Source organism: Salvelinus sp. IW2-2015, unplaced genomic scaffold (assembly GCF_002910315.2).
Source record: "Salvelinus sp. IW2-2015 unplaced genomic scaffold, ASM291031v2 Un_scaffold2455, whole genome shotgun sequence".
In the NCBI taxonomy this organism is placed as follows: Eukaryota; Metazoa; Chordata; class Actinopteri; order Salmoniformes; family Salmonidae; genus Salvelinus; species Salvelinus sp. IW2-2015.
The window spans coordinates 1-11,631 of record NW_019943774.1 but is presented as its reverse complement, the minus strand read 5'-3'; the positions used below and the strand labels follow the sequence as shown (position 1 = coordinate 11,631).

The 11,631-nt window shown below is 43.0% G+C and overlaps 1 protein-coding gene and 1 long non-coding RNA gene across 5 annotated transcripts in view; both read left to right on the top strand.

Moving 5' to 3' along the window:
* LOC112073996 (cytochrome P450 3A27) overlaps window positions 1-7,350 on the top strand; it is a 12,709-nt gene extending 5,359 nt beyond the window's left edge. The window contains exons 4-8 of the mRNA XM_070440352.1: window positions 2,396-2,483; window positions 4,453-4,601; window positions 6,365-6,492; window positions 6,842-6,920; window positions 7,127-7,350. Of these exons, the coding sequence (XP_070296453.1) occupies window positions 2,396-2,483; window positions 4,453-4,601; window positions 6,365-6,492; window positions 6,842-6,920; window positions 7,127-7,305 (623 nt within the window). The 3' untranslated portion in view covers window positions 7,306-7,350. The remainder of the gene's footprint in view (window positions 1-2,395; window positions 2,484-4,452; window positions 4,602-6,364; window positions 6,493-6,841; window positions 6,921-7,126) is intronic.
* Window positions 7,351-9,462: 2,112 nt separating this feature from the next.
* Window positions 9,463-11,355, top strand: LOC139025274 (uncharacterized). Of its 4 annotated transcripts, none has more exons than XR_011476790.1 (3): window positions 9,463-9,502; window positions 10,791-10,908; window positions 11,342-11,355. It is a non-coding gene; the product is annotated as an uncharacterized lncRNA (long non-coding RNA). The 4 variants fall into 4 exon arrangements; XR_011476787.1 differs by lacking the exon at window positions 9,463-9,502 and adding an exon at window positions 9,737-9,804; XR_011476789.1 differs by lacking the exons at window positions 9,463-9,502; window positions 11,342-11,355 and adding exons at window positions 9,737-9,804; window positions 11,287-11,296.
* Window positions 11,356-11,631: the final 276 nt, after the last annotated feature.

Below are 11,631 nucleotides of genomic sequence, written 5' to 3'. Positions count from 1 at the left end.
CTACCACCATCGAATGGGTCTGAATTAATAAATGAGTCTACCACCATCTGAATGGTTATGGGTCTGAATTAATAACTGTCTATAGTCTACCACCATCTGAATGGTTATGGTCTGAATTAATAACTGCTATAGTCTACCACCATCTGAATGGTTATGGTGCTGAATAATAACTGCTATAGTCTACCAACATCTGAATGGTTATGGGTCTGAATTAATAACTGCTATAGTCTACCACCATCTAATGTTATGGGTCTGAATTAATAACTGGTTAGTCTACCACCATCTGAATGGTTATGGGTCTGAATTAATAACTGTTATAGTCTACCACCATCTGAATGGTTATGGGTCTGAATTAATAACTGCTATAGTCTACCACCATCTGAATGGGTCTGAAATTAATAACTGTTATAGTCTACCACCATCTGAATGGTTATGGCTGAATTAATAACTGCTATAGTCTACCACCATCTGAATGGGTCTGAATTAATAAATGTTATAGTCTACCACCATCTGAATGGTTATGGGTCTGAATTAATAACTGTTATAGTCTACCACCATCTGAATGGTTATGGGTCTGAATTAATAAACTGCTATAGTCTACCACCATCTGAATGGTTATGGGTCTGAATTAATAACTGCTATAGTCTACCAACATCTGAATGGTTATGAGCCTGAATTAATAACTGCTATAGTCTACCACCATCTGAATGGTTATGGGTCTGAATTAATAACTGTTATAGTCTACCACCATCTGAATGGTTATGGGTCTGAATTAATAACTGTTATATCTACCACCATCTGAATGGTTATGGGTCTGAATTAATAACTGCTATAGTCTACCACCATCTGAATGGGTCTGAATTAATAACTTTTATAGTCTACCACCATCTGAATGGTTATGGCCTGAATTAATAACTTCTATAGTCTACCACCATCTGAAGGGTCTATTGAATAAATGTTATAGTCTACCACCATCTGAATGGTTATGGGTCTGAATTAATAACTGTTATAGTCTACCACCATCTGAATGGTTATGTCTGAATTAATAACTGCTATAGTCTACCACCATCTGAATGTTAGGGTCTGAATTAATAACTGCTATAGTCTACCAACATCTGAATGGTTATGGCTGAATTAATAACTGCTATAGTCTACCACCATCTGAATGGTTATGGTCTGAATTAATAACTGTATAGTCTACCACCATCTGAATGTTATGGGTCTGAATTAATAACTGTATAGTCTACCACCAATCTGAATGGTTATGGTCTGAATTAATAACTGCTATAGTCTACCACCATCTGAATGGTCTGAATTAATAACTTTTATAGTCTACCACCATCTGAATGTTATGGTCTGAATTAATAACTGTTATAGTCTACCACCATCTGAATGGTTATGGGTCTGAATTAATAACTGTTATAGTCTACCACCATCTGAATGGTTATGGGTCTGAATTAATAAACTGTATAGTCTACCACCATCTGAATGGTATGGGTCTGAATTAATAACTGTATAGTCTACCACCATCTGAATGGTTATGAGCCTGAATTAATAACTGCTATAGTCTACCACCATCTGAATGGTTATGGGTCTGAATTAATAACTGTTAAGTCTACCACCATCTGAATGGTATGGTTCTGAATTAATAACTGCTATAGTCTATCACCATCGAATGGTTATGGTCTGAATTAATACCTGCTATAGTCTACCACCATCTGAATGGTTATGGTCTGAATTAATAACTGCTATAGACTACCACCATCTGAATGGTTATGGGTCTGAATTAATAACTGCATAGTCTACCACCATCTGAATGGTTATGGGTCTGAATTAATAACTGTTATAGCCTTACCACCATCTGAATGGTTATGGGTCTGAATTAATAACTGCTATATTTTACCACCATTCGTGTTCGATCTTCTTTTCAAATCTACCCTTGGTTTCTATTGGATGCTGTATTTAACATTCACCAAACAAAGAGCTTGCGCCTTCTTCAATTAGTCTATTTGTGTAGGAATGGAACAACAACAACAATGTCCAGCAAGCTAATCTAGTCTAGCTGTTCCTGAATGGAATCCAAGAGCTAAGGAGCCTAATTTACCCGGTTTCTCTTAGTTATTTATTCCAGGAAAAGGGAGTGGTTTTGTGCGGTAACTCTCGTATTCGGTTATGGCCATTCAACCCTAATCATGAAACAGCACTCTGCTAACCTCTCTCTCTCTCTCTCTCTCTCTCTCGCTCTCTCTCGCTCTCTCTCGCTCTCTCTCGCTCTCTCTCGCTCTCTCTCGCTCTCTCTCGCTCTCTCTCTCTCCTCTCTCTCCTCTCTTCTCTCTCTCTCTCTCTCTCTCTCTCTCTCTCTCTCTTCTCTCTCTCTCTCTCAAACATCCTCTAGATGTTGGTATCATGAAGCAGCACTCTTCTACCCTGCTGAGCGGAATGAAGAAGCAGGCAGATAAAGACCAGACCATCGAAGTGAAAGAGTGAGTCCTGACCTCTGACATTCACCTTACACCTCTGAGACTTAATTGTAATACACATACATACAGTGGCAAGAAAAAGTATGTGAACCCTTTGGAATGACCTGGATTTCTGCATAAATGGTCATCAAATTTGATCTGATCTTCATCTAAGTCACGACAAGAGAAACACAGTCTGCTTAAAACTAATAACAAAAACAATTATACGTTTTTATGTCTTTATTGATCATACAGTGTAAACATTCACAGTGCAGGTGGGAAAAGTATGTGAACTCTTGGATTAAAACTGGTTGAGCCTCCTTTGGCAGCAATAACCTCAACCAAACATTTTCTGTAGTTGTGATCAGACCTGCACAATGTCAAGAGGAGTTTTGGACCATTCCTCTTTACAAAACTGTTTCAGTTCAGCAATATTCTTGAAGTCTGGTGTGAACCGCTCTCTTGAGGTCCTGCCACAGCATCTTTATCGAACGTGTTTTCTTCTCTTGAAGCCATTCGTTGTTGTTTTCAACTCAGTAGAGACCGCAGGAGCGGTAGAGATACTCTTAATGATCGGCTATGAAAAGCCAACTGACATTTACTCCTGATTATTATTGACCATCTGGTCATTTATGAACATTTGAACATCCTGCCATGTTCTGTTATAATCTCCACCCGGCACAGCCAGAAAAGGACTGGCCACCCCTCATAGCCTGGTTCCTCTCTAGGTTCTTCCTAGGTTTTGACCTTTCTAGGGAGTTTTTCCTAGCCACCGTGCTTCTACACCTGCATTGCTTGCTGTTTGGGGTTTAGGCTGGGTTTCTGTACAGCACTTCGAATATTAGCTGATGTACGAAGGGCTATATAAATAAAATAAACTTGAACTTGATTTACTTCTGCGTTTTGGGTCGCTGTCCTTGCATCACCCAACATCTGTTGACCTTCAATTGGCAGACAGATAGCCTTCCTTTCTCCTGCAAAATGTATTGATAAACTGGGAATACATTTTTCGTTGATGATAGCAAGCTGTCCAGGCCCTGAGGCAGCAAAGCAGCCCCAAACCATGATGCTCCCTCCACCATACTTTACAGTTGGGAAGAGTTATTTATGTTGGTGTGCTGTGCCTTTTTTTCTCCACACATAGTATTTTGTGTTCCTTCCAAACAACTAAACTTTAGTATAATCAGTCCACAAAATATTTTGCTGGTAGAAAAATAAGAAGACTGTGTTTGTCTATTGTTGTGACTAAGATGAAGACAGATAAAATTTTATAACTAATTCATGCAGAAATCCAAGTAATTCCAAAGGTTCACATACTTCACTGTAGTTGTGTGGTCAGTAGTTTTGTGGTCAGTAGATGTGTGGTAAGTATATGTGTGGTTGTGGTCAGTAGTTGTGGTCAGTAGTTGTGTGGTTGTGGTCTGTAGCTGTTGTCAATGACTGTGTGGTTGTGGTCAGTAGTTGTGTGGTTGTGGTCTGTAGCTGTGGTCAATGACTGTTGTGGTTGGTGTCAGTAGTTGTTTGGTTGTGGTCAGTAGTTGTGTGGTTCAGTAGTTTTGGTCAGTATTGTGTTCAGTAGTTATGTCAGTTGTGGTCAGTAACTGTGGTTGTGGTAAGTAGTTGTGTGGTCAATAGGTTGTTTTTTGTTTGGTTTTTAGTCAGTTGTTTTTTTTTGTTTGGTTGTTGTTGGTCATAGTTGTGTGGTGTTCAGTAGGTGTGTAATTGTGGTCAGTAGTTCTGTAGTTTGTGGTCAGTAAGTGTGTTAATTGTGGTCAGTAGTTCGTAGGTGTGGTCAAAGTAGTTCTGTGTTGGTGTCAATAGTTGTGTTGGTTTTAGTCAGTTGTGTGGTTGTGTGGTCAGTAGTTGTGTGGTTGTGGTCAGTAGTTGTGTGGTTGTGGTCAGTAGTTGTGTGGTTGTGGTCAGTAGTTGTGTAGTTGTGGTCAGTAGTTGTGTAGTTGTGGTCAGTAGGTGTGTGATTGTGGTTGTGTTGCAGGTTCTTTGGGCCCTACAGTATGGACGTGGTCACCAGCACAGCCTTCAGTGTGGACATTGACTCTCTGAACAACCCTTCAGACCCATTTGTCTCCAACGTCAAGAAGATGCTCAAGTTTGACCTGTTCAACCCACTGTTCCTCCTAGTCGGTGAGATCACACACACACACGCATGCGCAGACACACACGCACGCGAAGTTGTACTTTTTAATCCTATAAAGTTGTATACCTCTGTATAAGAAGGATATAAAGTCTGACCTTGGGAATTATAGGCCTGTATCTATCCTCTGTGTAACATCAAATATCGTGGAGAGAATTGTACATGAGCCAATGTACAATATGTACATTGAATATGATTATGTTAAACCTGTTTGGGAAAGGGGGCAGTATTGTCACCTCCGGATGAGAAGCGTGCCCAAAGTAAACTGCCTGATACTCAGGCCAAGAAGCTAGGATATGCATATAATTGGTCGATTTGGATAGAAAACACTCTAAAGTTTCTAAAACTGTTAAGATAATGTATGTGAGTATAACAGAACTGATATGGCAGGCGAAACCCCGAGGATAAACCATCCCCCCCAAAAATGAATTCAGCTTACCACTATTTTCAATGGCTAGTACTATAATTATAAGCCCAAATCTTCACAGATTGCAGTACAACAATACTTATTTTCCACCATAATTTGCAAATAAATCCATTAAAATCCTACAATGTGATTTTCTGGAGAAAAAAAATCTCATTTTGTCTGTCATAGTTGAAGTGTACCTATGATGAAAATTACAGGCCTCTCTCATCTTTTTAAGTGGGAGAACTTGCACAATTGGTGGCTGACTAAATACTTTTTTGCCCCGCTGTCTGTTTGATGTCTTCTCTGCCCATATTAATAACCTCTATGATGTAACTGGAATCATGAGATAGATGTTCTTCTTCTCTGTTTTTGTATTATTATTTCACTGCCATACTGTGCTTAACTGTGTTCCATCTTGTCTAGCCATCTTGTCTCAAGAGGACCACAATGGAAATAAGTCCCAGACTTTGTGTGTTATCCTCCATGATTTATCAATGGAAATAAGTCCCAGAATTTACTGTGTGTTATCCTCCATGATTTAACAATGGAAATAAGTCCCAGATTTTATTGTGTGTTATCCTCCATGATTTAACAATGGAAATAAGTCCCAGACTTTATCGTGTGTTATCCTCCATGATTTAACAATGGAAATAAGTCCCAGTGTAACGGCGTTCCTCTCTCTCTTCATACGAAGAGGAGGAGTATTGAGGGAACCAAGGCGCAGCGGGTTGTGAACACATAATATTTATTAAAGACAAGAAGAAAACACGAACTTAACTATAAACTAACAAAACAACAAACGGAGTAGACAGACCTGAACGACGAACTTACATTAAACACGAGAACGCACGAACAGGGAAAATAGCCTACACATAAAATGACGATGTACAACACAAACCGAACAGTCCCGTATGGTGCGACAAACACTGACACAGGAGACAACCACCCACAACACTGTGAAACAACCTACCTAAATATGACTCTCAATTAGAGAACGCCAAACACCTGCCTCTAATTGAGAGCCATACCAGGCAACCCTTAAACCAACATAGAAACAGACAACATTAGAATGCCCACCCAAACTCACGTCCTGACCAACTAACACATACAACAAACTAAAAGAAATAGGTCAGGAACGTGACACCCAGACTTTATTGTGTGTTATCCTCCATGATTTAACAATGGAAATAAGTCCCAGACTTTATCGTGTGTTATCCTCCATGATTTTACTAATGTGCATGTATGGCTTTATCAAGTTGTATGTGTGCTTGTTTTTTTTAAATGGTAAATTATTAAACTTAACTAAAACTTTCTGTAAAACGTTCCTCTCCTCTCCTTCTCCAGCTTTGTTTCCCTTCACTGGTCCTATCATGGAGAAGATGAAGTTTTCTTTCTTCCCGACTGCGGTGACAGACTTCTTTTACGCCTCGCTGGCTAAGATCAAATCTGGACGTGAAACTGGGAACTCAACTGTAAACATGTTTTATATTCATATTTGATTGTTATGTTGATATTTAATTCTGTACGTTTGTATTTGTATTGTAATATTCTGTATTTATTTATTATGTTTAGGAAACCTATGTAACTAGTGATGGGCACCAAAATGAAATGTCCATATCAATATCATGATGGAATTTGATAAAAACACTACTATTGGGACCTAAATATCTACATTCATATAAGAATCTGTTTGTGTTGGTTGTGATTGGACGAGATCCAGTAGAATATGTTGGAGTTGGTTGTGATTGGACCAGATCCATTAGAATCTGTTTGTGTTGGTTGTGATTGGACGGATTTGACCTCATGTCTTTCTGCTTCCAGAATCGGGTGGATTTCTTACAACTGATGATCGACTCTCAGAAAGGCAGCGACACAAAGACAGGAGAGGAACAGACTAAAGGTACCTGCAGAACAAACACCTGGAAACTATTGTTACAAACACACACCTGTAAACTACTGTTACAAACACACACCTGTAAACTACAGTTACCAACACACACCTGTTACAAACACAAACCTGTTTTAAACACACACCTTTAAACTACTGCTACACACACCTGGAAACTCTCTCTCTCTCTCTCTCTCTTTCTCTCTCTCCCTCCACAGGACTGACTGATCATGAGATCTTGTCTCAGGCCATGATCTTCATCTTCGCCGGCTACGAGACCAGCAGCAGTACTATGAGTTTCCTGGCCTATAACCTGGCAACCAACCCCCATGTCATGACCAAACTGCAGGAGGAGATAGATACTGTGTTCCCCAACAAGGTAACCCCCACACCATGACCAAACTGCAGGAGGACATAGATACTGTGTTCCCTAACAAGGTAACCCCCACACCATGACCAAACTGCAGGAGGAGATAGATACTGTGTTCCCGTGACCATGGTAAAGCACGGTGGTGACCATTAAACAGGTGGTGATCATGTTTAAACAGACAGTGACCATGTAAAACGGTTACTGACCATGTTAAAAACAGACGGTGACCATGATAAACAGGGGTGACCATGTTTAAACAGCAGTGGACCAGTTAAACAGGCATTGCCATGTTAAAACAGGTGGTGACCATGTTAAAAACAGGCAGTGACCATGTTAAAAACAGGTTGGACCATAGTAAAAACAGGTATTGCCCATGTTAAAAACAGGGTGGTGACCATGTTAAAACAGACGGTGACCATGTTTAAAACAAGATGGTGACAATGTTAAAAACAGTGTGACCATGATTAAAGCAGGTGCTGACCATGTATAAAAAACAGGTGGTGCCCATGTTCAACAGGCAGATAGACCATGTTAAAACAGGTGGTGACCATTGTTAAACAGGTACTGACCATGTTCAACAGCGTGACCATGTTAAAACAGGCCAGCTGACCATGTGAAACAGGCAGTGACATGTTAAAACAGGGTGGCGGCAAGTGCATGCTCTATCTATGAACTGATAGTGATGTTTGATGGATAGTCATATTCTAGTCTGCTCAGGCGAGCGTCTCACCTCGGTCTCGGTCGCGAGAGGAGAAAGATTGAAACTTGGAGATCTCGACCATGGCCAGTCTTGATCATGAGCAGGGCGGAAGCGCATCACCGATACAGGTTCCTGGGCCGCCGCCCCAACGGGCATGTAGTGTACGGGATCATAGACTCCTTGTTCTCCTTACTGACCTGGACAGGAGAGGGAGACCACATTGCACATTTTTATTATGTAGTTCATTTGTGGTTATGTAGGTTGTCGTGGTGTATGGTTGTGTTATGGTTGATTGTTGGTAGTTCTGTGGTTGTATTTAAGCGTTGTGTTATGGATTGGATGTGGTTACGGTGCGGGCCAGTAACCTCTCTTGGTTTGAACTCTCAGGGATCGGACCAAGATCTCTGGGTCACGGTGGAGGTTCAGCGTCGGAACGATAGACAACGCACTGTCTTTGGATGACGATGCCGTTGATCTCTCACCTTTCTTCTCGGCGCTGCTCCAGTCGCGGGTCGAATGGGGTACAGTCTCAGAGACTCGTTAACCACACAGTCAAATAATCCATCTGCATGCAGAGCTTCAGTACTGGATTGGAGCACTCACCGTGGTTACCACACAATCATGTATCCCATCACACATCTGCACCTGGGGTTTACACACAAATCTAGTACACTCACACACATCTGGCACCTGGTTACTACCACATCAGTACCTCACCACATCTGGCACCGATGGTACATACACATCAGTACCTCACCACTCTGGCACCGCGGATACATACTACAGCAGTCCTCACCACAATCTGCACCATGTGTTTACATACACATCAGTACCTCACCAATCTGGCACCGTGGCTACACCACATGTCTCCACATCTGCAGGGATAACACACATCATACCACCAATCTGCACCGTGGTATTAACAGTACACCATCATGACTAGAACACAATCACCTCACCACTGCTACTCCCCCATGGCACCGTGGTAAACAAATCAGTACCTCACCAGACATCTGGCCCGGGTTACATACAAACATCAACCCACCAATCTGCCGTCGAGCCGCTATACACTACAATACACAATACCTTCACCACAATCTGCACCGTGGTTACATACACAGTTCAGTAACTCACCACATCTGCACCGGGGGGTACATACAATCAGCTACCTCAACGGTACACACATTCATGGCCTCCACTTCGCCGTGTTACACACAATCAGTACCTCACCACATCTGCAACCGTGGATACACACACAGTATCAGGACCTCCACATCTGGCCCTGTACACACATCGCGTCACACAGGGCACGGTTACATACACATATCAGTACCTCACCACATCTGGCACCCGTGGTTATCAAAAATCAGATACCTCACCAATCTGCACACCCACCACAGTATCTGTCTCCTCCTGCAGGGTTGGTCGATGATGTGGGGTTACCTTGTTCGGAAACAGCAGTATCTATCTGCGCTCCTGTAGGTTTTAGTCATGGTGTGGGGGTTACCTTGTTGAGGGAACACAGTATCTGTCTCCTCCTGTAGATCTTGGTCATCGGTGTGGTTCCCTTGTTGGGAACACAGTATCTATCTCCTCCATGCAGGTTGATCATGGTGTGCGGGTTAACCTTTTGGGGAACACAGTAATCAATCTCCTCCTGCAGTTTGGTCACTGTGTTGGGGGGAGCCTTGTGAGGGAACACAGTATCTAATCTCCTTCTGCAGTTTTGGTCATGTGGTTGTGCGGGTTACCTTGTTAGGAACACCGTATCTATTCTCTCCTGCAGTTTGGTCATGGTGTGGGGGTTACCTTGATTAGGGACACAGGTATGCTATCTCCTCCTGCACGTTTGGTCATGTGTGGGGTTACCTGTTGGGGAACACAGTATCTATCTCCTCCTGACCAGGGGTTTGGGTGTTTCCCCAATGGGTGGGGGGTTACGTTGTTGGGGAACACAGTATCTATCTCCTCTTGGCAGTTTGGTCATAGTGGTGGGGGTTACCTTGTCTAGGGAACCGCAGATTATTCCTCCTCCATGCAGTTTTGGTCATGTGTCGTGGGCAGCCATTAGCCTTTCGTTTGGGACAACAGTACTATCTCCTCTCTGCAGTTTGTCATGGTGTGGGGTTACCTTGGTTGGAACACCGTATCTATCTCCTCCTGAGTTTGGTCATGGTGTGGGTTACCTTGTTAGGGAACACATATCTATCTCCTCCTGCAGTTTGGTCATGAGTTGGGGGGTTTACCTGTTGGAGGGAACCATATCTATCCTCCTTTCCTGCAGTTTGGTCAGGTGTTGGGGTTACCTTGTTGAGGGAAAACCAGTATGTATTCCTCTGCAAGCTGGTTGTCATGGGTGTGGGCGTTACCTTGTTGGGGAACACAGTGATCTATCTTCTCTTGCAGTTTGGTCATGTGTGGGCGAGTTAAACCTTGTTGGGACAACAGTATCTAGCTCCTCCTGCGTTTTGGTCATGGTCGTGGGGTTGTACCTTTTGTTGGGGAAACCGTATCGATCTCCTCCTGCAGTTTTGGTCATGTGTGGGATTACCGTTGTTGGGTAAACACCAGTATCTGTCTCCTCTGCAGTATTGGTCATGTGTGGGTTACCTTGTGGGGACACAGTTATCATCTCCTCCTGTAGTTTGGTCATGGTGTGGAGGGTTTACCTTGTTGGGGAACACAGTATCTATACTCCTTCCGTGCAGTTGGTTCATGGTTGTGCGGGTTACCTTGTTGGGGAACACAGTAATCTATCTCCTCCTGCAGTTTGGTCCATTGGTGTGGGGTTACCTGTGTTGGGAGAACACAGTATCTATCTCCTCCTGCAGTTTGGTCATGGTGTGGGGGTTACCTTGTTGGGGAACACAGTATCTATTTCCTCCTGCAGTTTAGGTCATGTGTGTGGGTTACCTTGTTGGGGAACACCGGTATCTGCTCCTCCTGCATTTGGTTCATGGTGTGGGGGTTACCTTGTTGGGGACACAAGTATCTATTTCCCTCCTGCAGTTGGTCGATGGATGTGTGGGATTACCTTGTTGGGGAAGACAGTATCTACCTCTTTCCTGCGTTTGAGTCATGGTGGGGGATTTAACTTGTTTCAGGAAAACACAGATATCTATCTTCTCCTGCAGTTTGGTCATGGTGTGGGGTTCCCTTGTTGGGGAACACCGGATCATCTTCCTCCTGCAGTTTGTCATGGTGCCTGTGGGGTTACCTGGTGGGTGTGGGGCAGCGGGGAGTATCTATCTCCTCCTGCAGATTCTTTGGTCATATGGTGTGGGGTTACCATTTGTGGGGAAACACAGTATCTATCTCTCTGCAGTTTGGTCATGGTGTGGGATTACCTTGTTGGTAACACAGTATCTATCTCCTCCTGCAGATGCAGTTTGGATCATGGTGTGGGGGTTTACCTTGTTGGGGACACAGTATCTATGTCCTCTGGATTTGTCATGGGTGGGGTTACCTGGTGGGGAACACAGTATCTATATCGCTCCTGTAGTTTTGGTCATGGCTGTGGGGGGTTACCTTGTGGGGAACACCGTAGTCTATCTCACGCCTGCAGTTTGTCCATGGATGTGGGGGTACCTTGTTGGGAAAACACAGATCTATCTTCCTCCTGCAGTTGGCTCATGTGGGGGGTACCTTCGTTA